Source organism: Lynx canadensis, chromosome A1, assembly GCF_007474595.2.
Source record: "Lynx canadensis isolate LIC74 chromosome A1, mLynCan4.pri.v2, whole genome shotgun sequence".
Classification (NCBI taxonomy): Eukaryota; Metazoa; Chordata; class Mammalia; order Carnivora; family Felidae; genus Lynx; species Lynx canadensis.
This window is the reverse complement of record NC_044303.2, coordinates 82,203,114-82,224,151: the sequence shown is the minus strand read 5'-3', so window position 1 is coordinate 82,224,151 and position 21,038 is coordinate 82,203,114. Positions and strand designations below refer to the sequence as shown.

The following is a 21,038-nucleotide window of genomic DNA, read 5'->3' as shown; positions in this document are numbered from 1 at the left end:
GCACGTGACCGTGGCGCCACGTGACGCGCACCTCGGCCTCTGGGCCACTTGAAGCCGAAAGTGCGCGCCGCGAGCGCTTGGGGAGGCAGCTCCCCGCCTCCGCCGCCGGCGAGGCGTCCGCCGAAGGAGACGACGACGGTCACCCCGGAGAAGGGCGGCTTTCTGCCGAGGCGCGCGACCCGAGACGCCCCGGGCCCCAGGGACGCAGGGAGGCCCGCGCTGGCTGCGGGTTTCCTCAAGGGCCGCAGTGCTAACGTGCTCCTCTCTCGTGGCGTGGGGCACTCTGGCCGCGGGGCTCCTCTGGTCGACTGACGCTTGAGGAGGCTGAAGTGGGGGGACAAGGGTGGGGAGGGGTGGAACACGTGTACCGAATGTCACAGCTCACGTTTGAAACAAACCAAAACCCGTTTTTGTAAACAACTCAGAGTGCGGAACGTAGGGCTAGACGAAATCTTGGAGGAATGGGGTTCAGAGGTTATACAGTGATTGCCAGCTGTGACGCCCTCCTGAAGGATGTGTCGGAACGGGTCGTGGAGGGGGGCACCATTTGTCTAGAACGTTCGGAAACGCTGGTGTTGCTTATATCCCCGCGTGCCACGGCAAAGGAAATCCGAGTCTTTGTGCTTCTAGAACCTTCCGGAAATACCTTTCTGCCTCACTCCTTATTGCCTGAGTGTTGTAAAGGCACCTTTCCCTGGTTGCCTAAAGGCTCCCTGGGTCTTGTCTTTCACTGCCTTCTGGAGCTCTGGCACCCCTCCCTTTACCTCCCCCCACCTTGGCTGCTACAGTTACTCAGACACCCAGTTTCCCAGCTCCTTCCTTCCTCTCCTGTCCTGTGGCTTCACTGAGATCTCCCCAGCTCACCACCTCTGGAATGTTCCTGGAGCCTCTTCAGTGCAGGTGTGTTGATTATTGCCGGTCACTCTACTGAACAGTCCTTGATTCTGGTGGCTTTCCCCCCTTAGTTCTTAATGTTTGTTTGCTTTTCGTAAATTTTGTGTTCTTCCTTGTTGTCATTTCTGTCCAGCTTCCCTTCCTCTCAGCTTCTAACATATAATCAGACTTCCTGTTAGATCTGCACTTGAGGACAGTGGCTGGGCATGCGCGTTCCCCCCAGGCAGTCCCCTCCCCACCCGGCCTCCATTCTAAACAAGGTTTCCCTTTATTAATGTTCGCAGGGGTAGGAGTTAGCAGTTCTTAAAATACTGTTTTAGGGTGTTAAACACATTAAGTAGATGCTTTGCAGGTTTCGCACTGTGGAAGAACTTACAAATAAGGGGAACGTGAGGATGAACCCAGTGAGGCTGGAGCTGCCATGTGTTGAAAGACACGAGGGGTGTCTGGGTGGCTCAGCTGGCTAAGTGTCTGCCTTCCCCTCAGGTCGTGATCTCATGGTCTGTGAGTTCAAGCCCCGCGTTGGGCTCTGTGCTGACAGCTCGAAGCCTGGAGCCTGCTTCCAGTTCTCTGTCTCCCTCTCTCCCTCTGCCCCTCCCCTGCTCACGCTGTCTCTGTCTCTCAAAAATAAATAAACATTAAAAAAAAAGACACATGAGATGGATAGTCACTGAAATAAACACAACAAATTTACTAGGTAAAAAGCAATGGTGTGTAGTACATATTGGCAGTTTATACCCCGCCAGCGACCGTTAAAGGGCATAACATTTTCTATTGCCTGGTCACATCAGCTGGAGCATTTGCTTGTATTTCTGTTTCACTCAAGTTCTCCATCATTTTTTCTTTGCCCACGAACTGGCTGGCAGTCACTTGCAGAATAGTAAGGTTTCCCAGCACTGGGCCTGCAAGGAGGAGGCGCTCTCTGTGGGGCCGCTCACAGTGAGAGCTGGGTCTGTGCCACCTCCTGTGCTTTACTACCTGGGGACAAGATTTTTCACTTCTCTTTCCCACTTCTCTTGCCCGTTTACAGCAAGAACTTTTACTTTTGGTTTATTAATTATACAAAAGCCAAGTAAATCGTGGCTGAAAAGTGTAAGACTGTAAGTTTACAGAATAAGTGAATGAATAACATGTCAGAAAAATAGAAAACCATAAGCTTTCAAGTGAAATGTGTGCTATTGCGTGGAGAGAGAATCGAGACCCCCTCTCACCCAGCACTTGTGAAAATCAGTCCTCTCCTTTAAGGCACTTAGACTGCCTTTACTTTCTTGGTGTTTAAAATAATGCCACGAGTAGTGCCTGGGTGGCTCAGTTGGCTGAGTGTCCAACTCTTGATTTCAGCTCAGGTCATGATCCCAGGGTGCTGATATCAAGATTCTCGTCCTTTGCCCCTCTTCCCTGGTCGCACGTGTGCATGTGCTCTCTAAAATAAAATAAGTTATTTAGAAAAATAATGCCATTGAGGTGCATTAGGTGGCTCAGTCAATTAAGTGTCCGACTCTTGATTTTGGCTCAGGTCATGATCTCACAGTTCATGAGTTCGAGCCCCGAATCGGGCTCCATGCTGACAGCACAGAGCCTGCTTGGGACTCTCTCTTTCCCTCTCTCTCTGCCCCTCCCCACCTGTTCATTTTCTCTCTCAAAATAAATCATGCCATTGAGAACATCTATACGTGTCTTGTGTACATCTCTGACAACTTCCTTTCCACAGATTCCTTGAAGTACTTAAACCAAGGCAGTCTTCCTTTTAGAGAGCTATGAAAAAGGAACTCTCATAAAAAAGAACCAAAACGTTTACTTCCTTGGAAAGCAGATTAACTCAAAACAGTTCCAAGTCATTTGGAGCAGGAGTAATTGTGAAAGTTCAGGTATGCTCATGTTCCCAGTGACATACTCACCTGTTGCTGTCTGTGGACGCTGGGGTCTGGGGTGGTGCTAACTAGGGCCTGTGCTAGTTTGAGAAATGAGATGTGGCTAACCAGAGCCTTTTACTAATGGTGGGAGACAGAACGGGAACTGAAAGCAACACAAAGATACTTCAACACATGTTACCCCATGACCTGCTCAGAGGGGATGGGGTGGATTCCCCTGCACGACACCTGTTTACCCGTTCACCTGCTGAAAGACAGTGTTGTTACGAATAAAGTGTGATGACTGTTCAAAACCGTGTCATTGGGCAGATGATACTTTCCTTTCTCCTGGGAAATCCCTCAGAATGGAAAAGCTGGGTCATAAGGGAGTCTGTGTTTAAAAAGAAACAGTTGAATACTTTTCCAAAGCAGTGGCACTATTCTATATTCACATCAACAGTAACATCCTTATCAACGCTTGATATTACCAGCCTTCCCAATTAAAAGCAATCAGGATAGCTGCATCATTGTCACTAATTGTGACTAGTTTGCATTTTCCTGGGGACTATTGCCATGAAAATTCCTTCCATGTGCCTTATAACCACTCACCCATCTTCTTTGGTTAGTGTCTGTTCAAACTTTGTCCTAATTTGTTAAAATGATTTATTGCTTTTGAGTTCTAAGTGTTTGTTTGTTTTTTAATATAGTCTGGATAGAAATACTTTGACGTGTTGTAAATATTTTCTCCCATTATGTGGCTTGCTATTATATTTCTTAATAGTATCTTTCAAAAAGTAAGCTTTAAATTTAATTAAAATCTAAATGGTCAGTATTTCCTTCAGGCTTCATGTTTTTTGTGTTCTAAGAAATCTCTGTATTTCCCAACATCTTAATGATTTTCTCCTGTGTTTTCTTCTAGATGTTTCATGGTTTTAACTTTTACAATTGGGCCTACGATCAAGGTGTGAGATAAAAATCGGTGTTCATTCCTCTCCCCCCCCCCCATATATGACAGCTATTTGACAAAACGACTTTTCTGAGCCATTAAGTTACGTTGGCATCTTTGTTGAAAGTGACGTGGTTGCATACAGGTGGGCATGCCGTGGCATTTCCTGATGCGTTCGGTTCATCTGCACGGACGCCACGGTGCCTCCGTCTCTAGCTTCACAAAAGATCTGGCAGAGTTCAGGAGAGTAAGCTCTCCAACTGTTCTTTTACAAGTTGCGTTGACTCTTTGAATTTCGTAGGCATTCTAAAAGGAGTTTGCCATTTTCTATAAAGGATTTTGGCGGGCATCGAATGTACTTATCACCTTGGAGAAAGTGGACGCGTTAACAACTGGATGCGGCTCTTCGTTTGTTTTACTCTCCTTTAAATTATTTTCATTTTCAGGGGACATGTCTTTGTGCATAGTCTGTAGTCTCTCTCTCTCTGTATCCCACACATTTCTGGGTGCTACTGTGAATGGGGCCGTACTTTTAAATTTCATTCTCTGGTTGTTGCTAGAATGTGGAAAGAAATACGGTTGACCTTTGTTTAGTGACCTCTTGTGACTTTGCTAAATTGGCTCATTAGCTCTGGTAGCAGTTTTGTAGACTTGATTCATTCTACCCCCATGATCATGTCGTGTGAATAAAGACTACTAACTCCCTCCCATCTCTATGAGTTTTCTTTCTTTTTCCTGTCTTGGTGCAGTGGCTAAGACCTCCACCCCAGCCTCGTCCCAGCCTCCAGGCCAAAGCTTGCAGTCTGTTGCCATGTAGCGTAATGTTAACTTAAATCTCTAGTAAATGTGAGGAAGTTCGTTTCTATTCCTAGTTTGCTAGGTGTTGTTTTTTAAATCAACAGTGTTAAACTTCATCAAATGCTTCTTCTATTGAGATGATTATATGTTTTTATTTCTTCTTAGATTTTCAAATGTTCAATCAACCTTCTACTTCTGAGGAAAATTACACTAGGTTTTGGTGTATTGATTTTATATATTGCTGGACTCAAATTGCTAATATTTGGTCTAAAAGTTTCTTGTCTGGTTTTTGTATTGGGGTGATGTTGGACTCAAAAATAGGTGTGAGGTATTCTCTCCTGGTTTTTGAAAGGCTGTGTAAGATTGGTGTTACTTCTTCCTTGAAGGTTTAATAGAATTCACCAGTACACTCTCTGTTCCTGGGGTTTTCTTTGTGGAAAGAGTTTAAACTATAAATTCCATTATTCTGTTTCTTCCTGTGTCCACTTGGATAATTTGTGAATTTCATGGCATTTGGCTGTGCCGTCTAAGTTGTAGAATTCACTGGCATAAACCGACCTGCGACGTTCTCCCTAGGATCTGTCACCATGCCCTTTCATTGCTGGTGTTGATAATAACGTTTGTTAACCTCTGTCTTTAACTGGTCCAGCTAAAGGCTCTTCCATTCTGTTGGCCTTCTCAAATGAACAAACCGCTTTGGATTTTATTGATTCCTCTATCCATTTTCCATTTCTTTGATGTCTACTTGTACTATTTCCTTCCATCTATTTACTTTGGTTTTAAGTTGCTCTTCTGTTTCTGGCTTTTGAAGGTAGATGCTTACATCACTGTATTTAAACCTTTCCTCTTTCTAATGGAAGCATTTGAAGCCGTCAATTTCCCCGTAGGCATCTCTTTAGCAGTATTTTGTACACTTTTATATGTTGTGTTTTCCTATTCATTCAAGATATCTTCTAATTTTCCTTGTGGGTTTTGACTCATGGCTTATTTATTTAAAAGTGTATCATTTACTTACTTTATCTGTTTTAGAATTACTGGCGTATTTATTTAGAAGCCAGCTGGGGCTGGCTCAGTCGGAGGAATGTGTGACTCTTGATCTCAGTGTTGTAAGTTGTTTTGTTTTCCCCACAGGCTTGTTAAGTTTGGGCCCCATGTTAGGTCCAGAGATTACTTAATATCTTCAAAGAAAGAGTGTGTTGCTTAATTTCCAAGCATTTAGTTATTAACAGTGCTCTTCCTGTTAGATTTTGAATTTTTATTTAGTATTATTTCTTAAGATTTGTAATTTAATTCCATTGTGGTCAGAAGACATATTCTGTAGAATTTCAGGCCTTTTAAGCATGAGACTTGTTTGATGTCCCCCTGTATGCCTACCTTGACGCATGTCCCCAAGCACTGGAAAGGATGTGCTGCTGTTGGGTGTAGTATTGTGTAATTATCCATAAGGTGGGTCTGTGTTTTTCCTGTTCGTCAGGTACGAGAGAATTCTGAAGCCTCCGACTGAACTCACGGATTTGTCTGTGTCTCTGCTTGCTCTTTCCAGCTCCGTCAGGTTCTGCTCCATGTGTTCTGATGCCGTCACAAGAGCCCGGTACATTCAGGGTTAAATCTGATGAGTGCCTCCTTTCTCTATGAAACAGCCTCTTCCTCTCTGGGAATACTCCTTGTCCCAAGGTCTACTTGGTGTTCGTGTGACCACTGAGGAGTGCTTTCCTGATTGGTTTTCATGTTTTTCTATTTAAAGTGTGTGTCTAGTGGATGATGTGGACCTTGGTCTTAATTCTCTATCTGGGGGTGTCTGTCTCGTCTTTCTTATTTCTGCTCTTTATTCCCTCCCCTTACTTTCCTGCCCTCCTGTGGGCAGATTTCAGATTTATGCTGGAGGTCTCTCCTAACCGAGAACTGCACTGCAAATCTGTGATGTGCACCGACGTGCCCTTTTGTGGGAGGGGTACAAGTTAGGAATACGTTTGTATGCTTCAACTCACAACAACCCCATGAGCTAATAATAAACACCTTAACTCCTTATAAAATATAAGAAAACCAAGTTTAGAGAATTTAAGTAATTTTCGTAGGGGCACCCAGATCGTGACAGAGCCAGGCTTTAGCCCCTGGCGCATCTGACTTCAGAACTGCAGCCAGGGCACCTGGGTGGCTCAGTCGGTTACGTGTCTGACTTCAGCTCATGATCTCACAGTTCGTGGGTTCGAACCCCGTGTCAGGCCCTGCGCTGACAGCTCAGAGTCTGGAGCCTGCTTCAGACTCTGTGTCTCCCTCTCTCTCTGCCCCTCCCCTGCTCACACTCTGTCTCTGTCTCTCAAAAATAAATGAATGTAAAAAAAAAATTAAAAAAACCCTGCAGCCTTTAACGATATCTCTCCATTGACTCTGGTGCCTTGAGAACATTCCATCACTGAGAAGCAGACCCAGCACACCATGTCCACTGTCAAATGCAACATCTCTGCTTTCTAAGGAACTGACCTTGATTCCTGCATCACTGGTAACAGAAACCCTTAAAAGTCTCCCCAGCTTTGCAGCCTGTTGCTTTGCCTTTATCCCCACCTGTACCTACTTTTACATTATGGCCTGTTCTAGCAAGAACACACCCATGCACACACAAATACACGTACATAAACACACGTGTGTATACACACAAACACACACGCACACACACAAATATACAAACACATACATATATACAAACGTGTATACACACACAAACATGCACACAAACATACAAATACACATACACACACATGCATGTGCCCCTAGGCTTGACCCCTCTCTCCCCTCTTGAGCCCTTTCCTCTGCTCGTTTCCTCATCCAGATGAAACCTTGCCTCGCCCCTGCCTTGCCCCTGCCTTGATCCCCTCCCCCCCCCCCCGCCACCGCCACCGCCACCGCCCTGCACCACCTGCAATGGCCCCTGGTTACTAACACAAAGACTGGCCATTTCTTTCCTCAAACTTTCCTCCTTGGTTCCTTGGCACACTTGCTCCCCCGCACGCCCACTTGAACTCCCACACAGTTGTTCTCCTGTATACCCACTACCCTGCACACTCGCTTGAACTCACACTTGCTCCCCTGTACACTCACTCAAGCTCACACTTGCTCCCATGCGCACCCGCTCCCCTGCACATCTGCATGCCCGCTTGAGCTCATGCTTGCTCTCCCGCACACTCACTTGAACTCACACTTGCTCTCTCACAACCCACTTGAACTCACACTTGCTCTCCCGCACACTCACTGGAGCTCACCCTCTTGCACATCCGCTTGAGTTCACACTTGCTCTCCCGCACACTCGCTTGAGTTCACGCTTGCTTCCCTGCAACTTGCTCAAGCTCACTCTCACACACCCACTTGAGCTCACACTTGCTCTCCCGCTCCTGCACACTCACTCCCCCTCACGCTGACCCACTCACACCTCCACTGACACACAAGCCACTTGGGAATTCTATCAAGGCCAATGCAGTGAGCAGCATAATCACCAGGCAGTGGACTCTGTCGGGTCGACAGTATAGGTGTCTCAAAGTCAGAAATGTGCTCGTAAGTTAGTTCGCTGTGACTGTCACCCCACATCATAACTGAGGCTCCGGGGCCACCTCCGGGACGCCTGGACCGCCCCCTTCTGCTCACCTCCTGGCAAGCCAAGCCTCCTGGACCCTAGCACCGGTCACTGCTCTTCCCGTCAGGCCTCTTGGTTCCTCCCTTCGCTCCTCTCCCTTGCAGGATGCTGGGAGGCACCTGGACTTGGCCTCCCTGTCCTGGAGGCTCTTCCTGCACCTCCACTGTCCTTAACGCTACCCCAGGCCCTGCTTTCCTGCAGCCCCGCACCTGCTGGACGTCTTGTCACCTGGGTCCCCTCACCATGGGCCCCCCTCCCATTCCCTGCCACCTGCAGGCCAGCTGCCCTGCTCCTTGCATCCCAGCTTCTCTGGAGCACACGCCAAGGGGGTGGACCTTCTCTCCAGGTCCCTGTCCTGGCTCTCCCATCTCCCTCTTTGCCCAGCCGCCTCCAGACACTTACACTTTTCACCCTTCTGGAGCCGACCCCAGGCTTGTGCCCTCTCCTGCCCACCCTGGGGGCACCCCCGCCTGGCTCAGGGGGCCGGCCTCCCCAGGATGATGCCCAGACACCTGCAAAGCTGCTGAACCGACTTTCTCAAAATGATCCCTCGGAGACCACCCTGCCTCCAGCTGTGGCTTTTCTCCTTTCTGGAAATGGCAGTGGGCATGTGCTGCCCACACACATCGTGGTGAAGCTCACCCAGAGCACGTCCACCCTCCCCCCACATAAACTCTCTCTCGAAAAGAAACACTAAAAAAAAAAATTAAAAAAAAAACCCATTTTTTAATGTTTATTTATTTTGAGAGAGAGACAGAACAAGAGCTGGGGAGGGGCAGAGAGAGAGAATCCAAACAGGCTCCAGGCTCCGAGCTGTTAGCACAGAGCCCAACGCGGGCCTCGAACCCACAAACCGTGAGATCATGACCCGAGCCGAAGTCCAATGCTTAACCCACTGAACCACCCAGATGCCCCTCAATTTTAGCTTTAGAATCACCCTGTTTGTGTTTTTTTAAATGTTTATTTATTTCTGAGACAGAGACAGAGCATGAGTGGGGGAGGGGCAGAGAGAGACGGAGACACAGAATCAGAAGCAGGCTCCAGGCCCCGAACTGTCGGCACAGAGCCTGACGCGGGGCTCGAACTCACGGACCGCGAGATCATGACCCGAACCGAAGTCGGAGATGCTCAACCGACTGAGCCCCCCAGGCGCCCCTGTTTGTGTTCTGAAGTAGAGGGGAGTGTGGCATGTTCAGATGCTGCACAGATAAATGTGAGAACAGCCACTCCTCTTCCTCACTCAGGTTTTCTCTGTGCTCCTCAGTTACGTGAAAATGCTTTTCATGTGGATATTCTGTTCGCTATGAGGCATGTTGTCACTTTTTGTTGTTGCTGAAAACATGACCTTCTGTGATATCATGACTTTCCTGCTAATTTTGTGTTCTGTTAAAAGCTTTGTTCTTTTTGTGGTCACAGCTTTTTAGTTGTTTCTCTTAGATTTCCTGGGCACGCAATCATTTATCCATAAATCCTCTCACCTCCTTTCCCATTTCACGGCTTCTCTCTCGTCTAAGTGTCCTTCCCTGCCCTCGTCTCCCCTGTCCCATTTGCTCCGCCACGCTGGCCTCTCACTGCAACAACACAGACGCCACCTGATTTGTGAGAGCGTGATCTGCTCGGTCTGCTCGGCCTGCCGGCCCCACCGGGTGCAGTCTGCGGTGGAGGACGGCGCGATGGCCCATCTCCCGGGAGATGACTGTGACCGTGCCTGGCCTGCTGCTGGGTTCCTCTGTTCGCTGTACTGGTCACAAAGTTTAAGTCGCTAAAGAGTTAGGAGGAATGTGTAGTTCACACAGCACAAGTTTTATTAATGTAATTTTAAGGCCAATTAAACTAATTTTATTCAGAGTAAGTCTACATTAAATTACAATATTAACAATCTCTAGAAATAATGAACATAAAATTTAAGAAGTAAAAATCTATTTGGTCTTTATAGACCACAAATCATAGAACTCACAAATGAAAATTTACAAATATAGAAATAATGAGGATACTTGAAGGGCGAGATTTTCACATGGAAACCCATAAGATGTCATATTTTAAACACGCATGTTTCAAAAAGGGAGAAGTTTTTAATAATTTAGCACAAAATCAAATTATATAAACTTGGTATATCCCAGAAAATATTGCTTTAAACACTTATACCATGATCAAAATTCCTTTGGTAGCTTTTAATCAAAGTGAAACATGCTATTATGTAAAATATAAAGTACTCTGAAATGTTATCAGAAAAGGATCTTTGTTACAGTTCACGGTACTGACATCGTCGGCCCCCACACAACCTCACCTGTACACACACAACATGAAACCAGGTGCCAACAAAATCCTTTAATCTTTTGACAAAACCACCTTCCCAACATCAGGACTCGAGTGTCTCCCGCCACACCTTACAGTGGTCACAGCGTGGACAACAAGCTTCCCTGCGTAAGGCTGTAAAGCAAACCAAACTCTGTTAGAGCGACTGTACGCCATCGTACAAATACTGCAGTCAGGAAACCAGACAGCGGTCACCTCGGTGCGAAGAGCAGGGGCTGCGAGACACAATCTTAGAAGAGTGGGTGCAATCACACTGCCCCCTGGACCCCTAAACAGAAAATTCACAAGCAACTCAGACGCTCGTGAGTTCACCGCAGTGAGCATGCCCCCAGTGCTGTCTCGGCAAGGAGGGGTCTCGCCGAGAAACCTCGCTCTGGGAAGTCCGTCATCAGAGTGTAAAAACATGGAAGATAAAGGAAACGGACAGATGTCGGTATCGACGTTGCAGAACTGAGGAGTCAGTTCTTGACACTGACTGTTTCTTCCTAATGCTCCCCAACGAAGGGCTCTGGTTTCCAACCTACATGCCCATCCACCAGGAGCCCCCGCCTTCAGGAGCACATCAGCCCACTCTGCAGCCCACGGACACAGCACGGAGGGTCTAACTGTGCATCTGTGATCACACGCACACACACACCCCACACCAAGCTGTCAGCTTTCTGCTACAAAAGCAACACCTTACAAAGGAACCTCTTTTACCCAATATCTTCTCGTCCAATCTCAAAGTCATTCTGCCCGAGCAGCTGCGACAGTTTAAACACCGAAAAGAGTAAGAGGAAGAACTGGAGGAAAGACACACGTGCCGCTGGCAAACCCCTAAGCTTTGTGAAGGGTGATCTGAGAATCATCCTTTCCTTCTAATCCAAAAGTCTCCACGCTGGCTCAATCTCAGAAGTCCTGGGAACGGCACAGAAATGCTTCACCGCTCTGAAGATACATTCTAGGGTCTCGCTGAGAGAACACGGCTGGCCGACACATCAGGCCACGTAGTGGTACTGATTCGGATTGTCTTTGTCTCTCTCCATATAGTCTCTGTCTATAAGAGATTCAATTCTCTTTTTCAAATCTCCAGGCTAAAAAAGAGAAACGAAACCCCTCAATTATAGTGGCGGTAAATTTACAAACACGGGGAAACATATGCGCGAAGTAATTATAATTATATAAAATATACGTATCTACAGGTAAACTATTTATAATTATAACCAAATTATAAAACGAAGACAATCCAAGTCCCTCCTTCAGAGACAATGCTAACATGGCCTCTTGATTCAAGCGCTCTCATGTGAATTTACTGTCTGAGCAGGCTGAGAGGGAGGAGATGAAAACCCTTCTTTACCAGCACGAACGAACGCATAAACAGGGCACATCCTACTGGGTGGCACATTTTCATTGGTCTGAAAGGGGAATCTGGTAACGTCTCAGGGCAGCTTCATCCTTTGCAAGGACATCTGTCCCCAAGTCCTGTATTTCCTGCATGTGCTGCTGATGTCGTGTAACCACAGGTCCACAGATGACTGACGCCATAACAAACGAGCCCCGCGAGGATGTCTCTGGCTCCGCCGTGGTAGAAAGCACACTTATGTTGACATTTATGAGCAAGCCTCTCCCTTCAAGGGCACATTCCATCAAAAGGCCTAGCTTTCTATCAAGTGACGGATGGAGCATTCGTGAAATGCAGTGAGACCCACGCGAGGTCCTGCCAGGGCAGAGCCAGCTGCTACAGCCACTGCATATGCCTCCCACCGGTCAGTGTTGTAACCGCTGGGCCTCTCGTCTGTAAGAGGGAAAGTGGGCGCTGGCTCTGGCCCGAGGGGGAAAGAAGGCTGTACACGGCAGGGCTGGGCGCCCACACCTGCGTGGCAGAGGACACGGCAGCCGCGTGCTCGCCCAGGGGAACACGGTGTCTGCTCACCCTGACTCCCTCAGTGAGGATGGAGGGCCGGCTGCTCCTCTGCCCGACGGGACCCCGCAGAACCAGGGAGCTTCACCCCACAGGCTCAGTCTCTGCAGGGCCAGGCCTCATGACTCCCATACTTCCCAGGTGGAAGCGCCTGTTTTCAAGAGCTCTTCCTAACACTTCCCTACCTGGTCAGTGCTCCAAGTACAGCCAGGGCAGAAACCCTCCGGCCTAGAAACACGCAGGCACAGACAGGATTCAGGGTTGACTTTCTCATGCACAGAAATGAGGAGGTATCACCAAAACAGAAAATGCTCTGGAGCTTGTCAGTGCTGAATAAATGAGCAGCTAGTAGGACTTCCCCCGCAATCACAGGGCATGACCTGAATAGCCACCCCACTGAGAAACCCGCCTGGAGCTACAGCACCTGCCCCGGCCCCCTCCCCCTCCTAACAAGGTGTCAATGTCTCTGCCGGTGGCAGATTTGGGGCCTCTAGTTCCTGGGGCGGTTACAAAGAACATTTGGGATAAAAACCCTATTGTCCCACTTGCCAGTTTTTTGACATTTGGTGTGCACACACAGGCAGATTTCTGCAGTAAATGATCACCTGTAATGCAGGACAAATGATTCTAATGTGTTAGGAACTGAACATGCTTTTTCAATGTTCGGCGCAGTACTTTAAGTTTAATTAAGCTAATGTGCATTTACCTTTACTGGAAATTTCAGCTGATTATACAATTCAGAAACTAGAAGGTTATGACCAAGAGTCTTTCTCATCTTCATTATTCTGACGATAGCAGCGTCAATCTGATATTGTCTGTCCTGAAACACTCTCTCAGTGGTGCTGGCTTGTTCCTCAATCTGCACACAGACACACACACAAGTGAAGTGTAAAGATACAGTTGGGTGTTATTTCATATTGTTGAGTTTAATGGGACACTTTTTTCTTATTTGAGAGAGAGACAGAGGGAGAGAGACAGAACACTCGAGCACAGGCAGGGGAGGGAGAGAACCTGAAGCAGGTTCCACACTCAGCACGGAACCTGATGCAGGGCTTGATCTCAGGACCGACTGTGAGATCATGACCTGAGCCGAAATCAAGTTGGATGCTCAACCAACTGAGCCACCCAGGCACCCCTGATAAGAAAATTTGATGCAAAGAAAGGCCAAACATTGGGTAAATCCTATTCTGTTATGCATTTTTATTTGTTCTAGCAAAACCTAGCTTCCCAAGAATAGCCCAACTTCAGTACCAAAGCTTGAAAAAGAATGTAAAGTTACATTCCCCTCATAAAAAAGCTACAAAACACTATCAACTGTATATAATCCTGGATTAGATCCAGTAGCACAGAAGAGAAAGCAGAATAAAACACAATAGCTACCAGAGTTTATTCCAGAAATGCAAGCTTTGCTCAGCATCAGGAAACCTAGGAATGGAATGAATTTCATCACAGTTGTGTTGAGGTCACAGCGATTATGTGATCTCTTGACAGACGCTGCAAAGGCACAAAAAAACTGAAAACCTATCCTTGATCTAAAACAAATTAACGTACAAATAGCAATGAAAAAAACCCCACCTGAACATGATAAAAAGCTGTTACCAGAAGCAAAGCACAGCTCCTGAAAACAACTTCATGTTAGTTAACAGCAACCTACTGGAGGCCTGTTTGATCTACAGGAGACAGGTCTGTGCCCGCATGTAAGGTAAGTGAGTTTCAGAAAGGGAGAAGCCATGCTTCCATCGCACTTCCAAAGGGATCCACCACCCCAAACAGGTTAATGTTCCAGCCACTTGAGAAAAAAAATCAGGAAGTGAAGAAAAAGCCTGGTAGCACCATTATTTCATACAAATGTGATTTTGAAAGTTCTAGCTGCGCAGTAAGAGAACAAAAGAACTATAGCAAATTGGAGCAGACATGTGGTAATTATTTGTAGATAAGCTACGAATCCAAAAATCCGAGAAAATCAACTGAAAAACCATCAAAGCCAACGAGAATTTCGTGAAGTGGCTGGACGCAGGAAGAGTACACAAGGGTAAATGGTGTTGATATATATACATACTGGCAATAACTGGTTACACATGTAAACAGAAAAGATCCCCTTAATAGGTGCCAGCATTTTATTCGCCCTTCTTGCTTAAAACCTTCAGTGGCTTCCCCAAATTCTTCATAGCTCTGACCAGTCTGTATATAACCTGTCTGTGGCCTGCCTCCTCAGGCCTCACCTGGCTCAGCGTGGCCTTCGGTGGGAAAGCCTTCCCTGACCCACGGTGTCGGACTGTGCTTTTGTCTCCTACCTCAAGTGTAGTAAGTTAAACAATGTGTAATCATCTGGTACCTGTCTGCTGAAAGTTCCTTGAAACCAAGATTTATAAGAATAAGTTATTATTCACAGATGAATTCTCAGTGCTTCACAGAGGACCTACGCCTTAGTAGGTGCTTAATGAGTATTTGTTGAATCATCTAATAAGAAATATGCCAAGACTTTTAGTAGAAAACTCCCATGAAGAGAAGAGACTTATATATATACACAGATAAGAATCAGATTTAGTACAGCCAAAATGAAAACTGAAAACTATATAATGCACTTTGAATAAAAAATGTTAATGTTCTTATTTGGAGGGCAAAGACACAATAAAATTATTCTCAAACTTACTGGGAGAATAAATTTATAGGAACGGGTACATTAACTAAAAGAATTTGGGTCCTGGATATGAAAGAGATCAATAGAATTTGTAGAAGAGAATTTAAAAACTGACTCGTAATATGTGAATTTAATATATAACAAAAGTGACAATTCAAATAAGTTGTCAGAGAACGGTATTTTCAATTCAGTTTTAGAATAGGAAGAGTAGTTAGATTGCTTTTTGATATTAATTTCTACGTTGCTCAAAGAAAAACTTAAATGTAAAAACTAATAGAAAAGTACAAGTAATTTAAAAAAAAAACATTGGGTTAGGGGCACCCGGGTGGTTCAGTCAGTTAAGCATCCGACTTTGGCTCAGCTCATGATCTTGGGTTCGTGAGTTCAAGCCCCGCGTTGGGCTCTGTGCTAACAGCTCGGAGCCTGGAGCCTGCTTCGGATTCTGTGTCTCCCTCTGCCCCTCCCCCACGCTCTCTCTCTCTCTCTCTCAAAAATAAATATTAAAAAACAAAACATGAAGAATTAAAGATCAGAAAGACATGATGTGCATAAGCTACTCAATGGCATAAAGATGCTCAAAGAAATTCAATCTAAAATGGCAATGAACTATCTGTGCCTGTAAGAACAGGGCGGGCAGAGGGAGGGCTGGCCCTCTTGTGAAACCGGACACTGAAATCTGGGAAGATCTGTCAGGCTTCCATTTGGAAAAGAGTGGCCAGACTAACAAAAGTCCACATTCTTTGACCCTGTAATTCCAGGGCAAAGATTTTATATTGAAGAAACAAGCTAATAGGTACACAGGATGTTTAATGTAATCTTATTTCCAGTAGAGATCGAAACCACCTGAATGCCTTTCCCCAAGGGCGCTGCCGAGCTCCTGAAGGACACAGGACCAACTACTCTACACCCGTGAGAAACCAAGTCCTGACATGGAAGCAGACCCACAGTAACAAGACCAGACTGCACAACGGCACATATAAATGCCATCTGCAGAGTGATCCCGTTACAGAAAAAACAAGATTAGACATTTACACCACAGGAAAAACCTGCACGTCGAAGTGGCAGTAGAGGTCATCTCCAGGGGACAGAGGTGACAGTCCCACTTTGAAATAAGCACACCTGGGTGGCTCAGTCGGTTAAGTGCCGACTTCGGCTCAGGTCATGATCTCACAGTTCATGAGTTCGAGTCCTGTGTTGGGCTCCGTGCTGGACAGCTCAGAGCCTGCTTGGGATTTTGTCCCCCCTCTCTGTCCCTCCCCTCCTTGTTCTCTCTCAAAAATAACATTAAAAATAAAGTAAAAGCATAAAAAGAATGCCTGTTTTCCCATATACTTGCCGACTCTGGATATCATCAAACTTTTAAACATTTCCCATGTTGACAGATGAAAAGTGGAGTATTATTTTATCAAAGTTTTTACTTATTTGAAAGAGCGGGGGTGGCTGGGTGGCTCAGTCAGTTAAGCACTGACTTCGACTCAGGTCATGATCTCGCGGGTTGTGGGTTCAAGCCCCGCGTTGGGCTCTGTGCTGACAGCTTGGAGCCTGGAGCTGCTTCGGATTCTGTGCCTCCCTCTCTCTCTGCCTCTGCTTATGCTCTCTCTCTCTCAAAAATAAACATAAAAATTAAAAAAAAAAAAAAAAAGCGCACGCAAGTGGGGAAAGGGCAGAGAGTGAGAGAGAGGGAATCCCAAGGAGGCTCTGTGGGGCTTGGACCCATGAAATCACGAGTCTGCTGCTCAACGACAGAGCCCCCCAGGCAGCCCTGCGGTATTATTTTAACTTGAATTAAAAAAAATTACTGATGAGAATGAACATCTTTCATATACTTACTGATCTTTTGCATTTCTTTTTGTGTAATCTGAACTTCTTTTCCCACCGGGCTCCACCTGAACACTTCCAGGTAAGGGAGCGACCACGCTCGACTGAGGGGGGTGAAGAAGCTGTGACGCTGCCCTGGTCTTGTCTGAATGGGTTGGTGCCTTCACAAGGCCTCTCCTCATTTACATGCCAGGGCCCACTGCCTCTCCCCTCCCCTGCGTGGCAGCACTTCAGGCTGCAAGGGCTCCCTTGTTCGGAAGGGCCTGAGGGCGGTGGTCCAGGACCTGCCCTGGACATGAGACACTTGAGAATGTCTTCGATGCTACAAACACTCCAGTGGGCCTGTGACAGCCACCACCTCACCACCCCTCCCACGTTAAAGTGCTCTTACAAAACTTAGGAATTGACCGTACAAACGAATGAGTCCTTGGTAAGTACCCAGTGAGTGACACAAGAAAGCTTATACGTACGGTTTCCTTCATCTGGATCTGGTTGATCTTTATTCGAAACAGTTTGTGCTTGAACTCCCCGTTGAACATGAATGTGTCCCCGTCTTCCACCTCCTTCCCTTTGGGACTCTTAACCAGAACTCGTGCTTTGCCGCAGGCCAGGGACTGCAACGTTCTTCGCAGCTCACCGTCCTCTGGGTGGGGAGAGAATCGGGCACAGACTAGCACCGAAGTGAGGACACGTGACAATGGTGAAAGACACCCCACACTCACGTGTGATGGGCAGAGACTGGGCTGATCTCTAACAACAAGGACACGCAGAGGCCACACAGTCACGGAGCGAGGACTCTTACCTATCCCTGTGGCCATTTTTATTTCTTCAAAGCTGAATCCGTCCCCTTCGTTGAACATGAGAAGCACCAGTGTCTGGAACAGGGACACCTGGAACTCCTTCTTCCCCTGAAAGAGCATGGGACGCACCCTGTGTAAACCTGTGAGTTCTGTGTGCAGGAAAGCGGCTGGGGTCTAGAGGGCTTCACCCCCAGGACCGGCCTCTCTGGGTGGAGGTGGGGAAGCATGGCTGCCCCACCTGGTCTGCAGAGGCAGGAGAGGATACATGCAATTTATATACGTAGTATCCATGCACATAGGATTTATAGGATACGGTGCCTAGTGCATGGTAACAGCTAGCAAAGTAGTCATTCTGTAAATTTTTTGCTTGGTGTATACAACTGAATCTTATTTACAAAGCTGAAGTTAAACAGGAACATGCAGGCATTGTTTTGTGACCTGCTTCTTTCTGGTATCAAAACACCGTCTGCACTTTCCTCTTGTATAACGTCCCTTTTAGCAATAGCACCGCGACAAACGGGCTTATTCACTGCTCTGTGAAAACGTCTTATTATGATGAATTTCTGGAACTGGCACCACTGTAACAAAGCCTGTGACTTTGGAGGCGGGATATGTGAGACCAAAGCACGCTCTATATGGCGCTGTTCCTCGAGGTTTTAGCCTTGACCAATCAGTACTCGAAATGTGGCATTTCACTGGACTGTAATTTGCAAATGTTTGGCAGAAAAATAGAGCAGGTTTTCAATGAATTTGATTTCTTAGTCTTGCTTTTATGAGTTGCCTCTTCACATCCTTTGCTTTCTTCTTTTTTTAAACCTGGAAGCTTCACACATTCCGGGTCGCTGCACTGATTTCTGTATCATTTCTATTCTAGCACATGTGCTGTTGAAGCGAGCACTCCTTTGCTCTTTTTTCAGCTAGGTAAATGCTTTCTATCTTTATTGACTTTTTATTGACTTTATTGATTGGAATATTAATCCTTCAGCTGTTTATTATCATTGACCAAGAAAAGGCAGTACGGAGTTATGCCGAATGACCTTTTCCTTTGTTTGTTACCAAAGATCAACCACAATTAAAAATATTCTATTAACATATTTATATGTTATTTGTCTATGAAACAGACAAAGAACTTACTTCTTTAAACTCTGCTTTTAAAACAGCATGGCCCAACGTGGTTTGCCACTGAAGTTTTCGACCACTGTGCTTTCCAAGATAGAATGTCTTAAATATTTCCTGAAGTTTAACCATCTGCCAAGCACAGGAAAACAATAAGTTTAATTATGCTAAACACCACACATCCAAAGAACCACATACTGCTTAATTTACAAAGCTTTCAAAATTTTTCACAGCTGAATGAAAAGATCAGTTGTTATTTTGACAGTGTTTCTTTGGATTATTCTGTTACCTGTGCAAATGTCTGCCACTCTGGCACACTGGGGTCTGCCTCCTACATGGGTGCTGCTTCAAGTGGTACTTAATGCACAGACAGGTTGTGTTCCTCAGTCTCCACAGCCCACGCTGTGGCTCCCCTGGCCAGTGGCACATGCAGTCAAGACCACAGAGACCGTCTGCAGGCCCAGCTGTGTCCTGCCAAGTTGTGGTGAGGCTGGGAGGGTGCTGGGAAGCAGGCTGTGGTGAGGCTGGGAGGGCACTGGAAAGCACCGGAGACAGTCTTGTCTAGGAGGCATGACTGCCACTGTTTCCATCGTTACTTTCTGGGAGGATTTCTCCTACCTTCTAAACTTTCTTGTGGTTCTTCTTTTTTTTTTTTTTTTTTAATTTTTTTTGATGTTTATTTATTTTAGAGACAGAAAGAGCACAAGTGGGGGGAGGGCAGAGAGAGGGAGACACAGAATCTGAAGCAGGCTCCAGGCTCCAAGCTGTCAGCACAGAGCCCAATGCGGGGCTCAAACCCATGAACCATGAGATCATGACCTGAGCTGAAGTCAGGCACCCAATCGACTGAGCCACCCAGGCGCCCCTCGTGGTTCTTTTTTTTCAAGTTTATTTATTTTTGGGAGAGAGAAGAGAGAGAGTGCTCTAGCAAGCAGGGGAGGGGCAGAGAGAGAGCAAGAGAATCCCAAGCAGGCTCCGAGCTGTCAGCATAGAGCCCAACGCGGGGCTCGAACTCATGAACCCTGAGATGATGACCTGAGCCGAAGTCAAGAGTTGGACACTCAACTGACTGAGCCCCCCCCCCACGCGTCCCTCTCACAGTTCTTTACTGCTGTGGTCTCACTCCTTTGAAGCCCCTCCTCCTTCTCCCGGTGTCCAGCCCTCCCCACCCCTGGCCTCCTGCTTAGTTACAGATGGGTTCTGCTGTCTGACAGTGTTTCAGGGTGCATTTTCTAGTGTCCCGCACACTCCCTCTCACTTTGTTTGCTCGGTTCCCTCGACATTCTCACTGCTCTGCAGCCAGGATAGCCAATGGTCTGTGCTGCCAAATCCAATGGGTTCTTCTTATCAGGCTTCGATCAGAAATAACTTTGTGAGAGGCGGCTTCCCTGCCTTCAGTGACTCATGGCTTAGACCCCCATGTCTTTGTCTCCTTGGTGTGTCTACCTTCCACCCTGGACACATGGGCGCCCTCAGGGTCCTGTGTGTCAGATAGTCTGCACTGTGCTCACTGCCCTGTCAGCATCCTTGGCTGCTTCCAAGTTCTTAGGATAAAGAGTCAAACTCTTGGGGCGCCTGGTTGGCTCAATCGGTTAAGTGCCTGACTCCTGATTTTGGCTTAGGTCATGATCTCACGGTTTGTGAGTTCAAGCCCACATGCTGATAGGGTACAGCCCGCTTAGAATTCTCTCTCTCTCTCTCTCTCTCTCTCTCTCTCTCTCTTCCTCTGCCCCTTCTCTGCTTACGCTCAACCATGTGTGCATGTTCCCCCCGCCCTCAAAAATAAACAAACAAAAAAAGATTCTGAGGCGCCTGGGTGACTCAGTTAAACGTCTGACTTCGGTTCAGGTCATGATCTCACGGCTCATGAGTTTAAGCCCCACGTTGGCTCTCTGCTGTCAGCACAAAACCCACTTCAGATCTTCTGTCCCCCTCTCTCTCCACCTCCCCAGCTCACATGCTCTTTCTCTAAAGTGAACAAACATTAAAAAGAAATAAAAATAAAGAGCAAAACCCTTCCAAGGCTTGCCAAGGTCCTGTCCTCCAGAACCACTGATTGCACTGGCCTGCCCTGTGCTTCCCCCACTGGACGAGTACGCTGTGCTGTCTTCCCTCAGGCTTCCGCCTAGGGACACCCCTCTGTAACCCCCTGGTCATCTTTAGAGCCCCTTCCTCACAGAGGCCTTCTCCAACTGCTCTTGGCTCTGAGGGCATTCATAGCAACTTGTGACTGTCCCCCTCTGGACAGAGAGCTCAGGGCATCAGCGAGGGAGCGAAGGCCCGCTCTCCTTGCCTGGGGCATCTGTCAGCTCCTCTGCGCTCTGTCCAAGCGGT

At 46.9% G+C, this 21,038-nt stretch overlaps 1 protein-coding gene across 1 annotated transcript in view; it reads right to left on the bottom strand.

Annotated features, from left to right (window-relative positions):
* Window positions 1-9,895: 9,895 nt before the first annotated feature.
* CUL4A (cullin 4A) overlaps window positions 9,896-21,038 on the bottom strand; it is a 46,229-nt gene continuing 35,086 nt past the window's right edge. Inside the window, exons 16-20 of the mRNA XM_030314476.1 lie at window positions 18,723-18,836; window positions 17,591-17,696; window positions 17,259-17,431; window positions 13,036-13,188; window positions 9,896-11,502 (exon numbers count right to left, since the gene is read on the bottom strand). Coding sequence (XP_030170336.1) covers window positions 11,407-11,502; window positions 13,036-13,188; window positions 17,259-17,431; window positions 17,591-17,696; window positions 18,723-18,836 — 642 coding nt within the window. The 3' untranslated portion in view covers window positions 9,896-11,406. The remainder of the gene's footprint in view (window positions 11,503-13,035; window positions 13,189-17,258; window positions 17,432-17,590; window positions 17,697-18,722; window positions 18,837-21,038) is intronic.